The sequence below is a fragment of the Galeopterus variegatus genome, unplaced genomic scaffold (assembly GCF_000696425.1).
Source record: "Galeopterus variegatus unplaced genomic scaffold, G_variegatus-3.0.2 Scaffold1257, whole genome shotgun sequence".
Taxonomy (NCBI): domain Eukaryota; kingdom Metazoa; phylum Chordata; class Mammalia; order Dermoptera; family Cynocephalidae; genus Galeopterus; species Galeopterus variegatus.
Window position 1 is genome coordinate 227,698 of NW_007727368.1, and position 1,203 is coordinate 228,900.

The 1,203-nt window shown below is 35.2% G+C and overlaps 1 protein-coding gene across 1 annotated transcript in view; it reads right to left on the reverse strand.

Annotated features, from left to right (window-relative positions):
• CCDC175 (coiled-coil domain containing 175) overlaps window positions 1-1,203 on the reverse strand; it is a 63,709-nt gene that overhangs the window by 12,079 nt on the left and 50,427 nt on the right. The window contains exon 16 of the mRNA XM_008575928.1: window positions 913-1,065. Within this exon, the coding sequence (XP_008574150.1) occupies window positions 913-1,065 (153 nt within the window). The remainder of the gene's footprint in view (window positions 1-912; window positions 1,066-1,203) is intronic.

Sequence of the window (1,203 nt, forward strand, 5' to 3'; positions counted from 1 at the left end):
CGGTGTGGGCGCAACACCGAGGGTTGCGATCCCGTTACCGGTCAGTAAAAAAGACAAAACGAAAAAAAAAAAAATCAATGGCATATAAATATCTAATTTTTAAACATAACATTTAAAAATATTAAAATATTTAGTATAAATAAGTAAAACTTAAACTTTTGAGATTAAGTTGAGACTTTAATTGTAGGCATTGGATAAACCAATTTCTTTACTGTAAGAAGAGCTACAATCAATTCAAAACAGACAACCTAATCCTGCTCTTCCACTTCAGATGTATAACCAACAGAAATGTGTACGTATGTTCACCAAAAATCACGCACTAGAATGTTCACAGCAACACTATCTTTAGTAGCCCCAAATGAGAGTCTCCAAACATCATTTAACAGTAGAATGCATGAATAACTTGCAGTATATCACACAATGGAGTACTATACAGGACTGAGAATAACTACACTCAACGATAAGGATGAACCTCACAACATAATGTTGAGTAAAAGAGTATATAGTGTATCATTTTGTACACAGAATGTTCAAAACCAGTCAAAACTAGCCTATGGTGTTAGAAGTCAGTGCAGTGTTGCCCTTGTGGGGGGAGGTTAGTGACTGGAAGGGACACTGAGGATATCTGGAGACTGTCAATGCTCTGTTCCTTGATCTGAGTGCTGATTTATACAGGTGTGTTCATGGAGCTGTAAACTTATGATCTGCGTACTTTTCAGTATATACGAGGGAACTTCAAAAAGTTCACGGAAAAATAAACTAAAAGATAATATAAATCCTTCCACAAACTGAAGTACCCTCGTCCTTTATGCTCCGTTTAAAATGTCTCAAGAGCTATTTGCTTCTTTCTCTACTACAGGTGTAGGCAGTCAACCGAAGCCATTCTACAAAGTGAGATGCTCTTGAACTTACTTTTTTAAATTTTTCATTTTCCAGGAACAAAAGGTCTACTTTTTGATCATGTACGTAGATTTCATTTTCTAAGTTCTTTAGAATTTCAAAATGATCTTTGACTTTTTTGCTTTCTTGATGTCGTAATTGTTTTAATTCTTGCTTCACTTTGTCCTGCTCAAACATAAAACCGACAAACATTATCAAACATTAACTCCTAGAGTTCAAAGAGCAAGATGCCAGGACAACTTTGTTTTTTTTTTGTTTGTTTGTTTGTTTTTGGTTTTGGTGTTACAAGGCTGGGCTCTAACC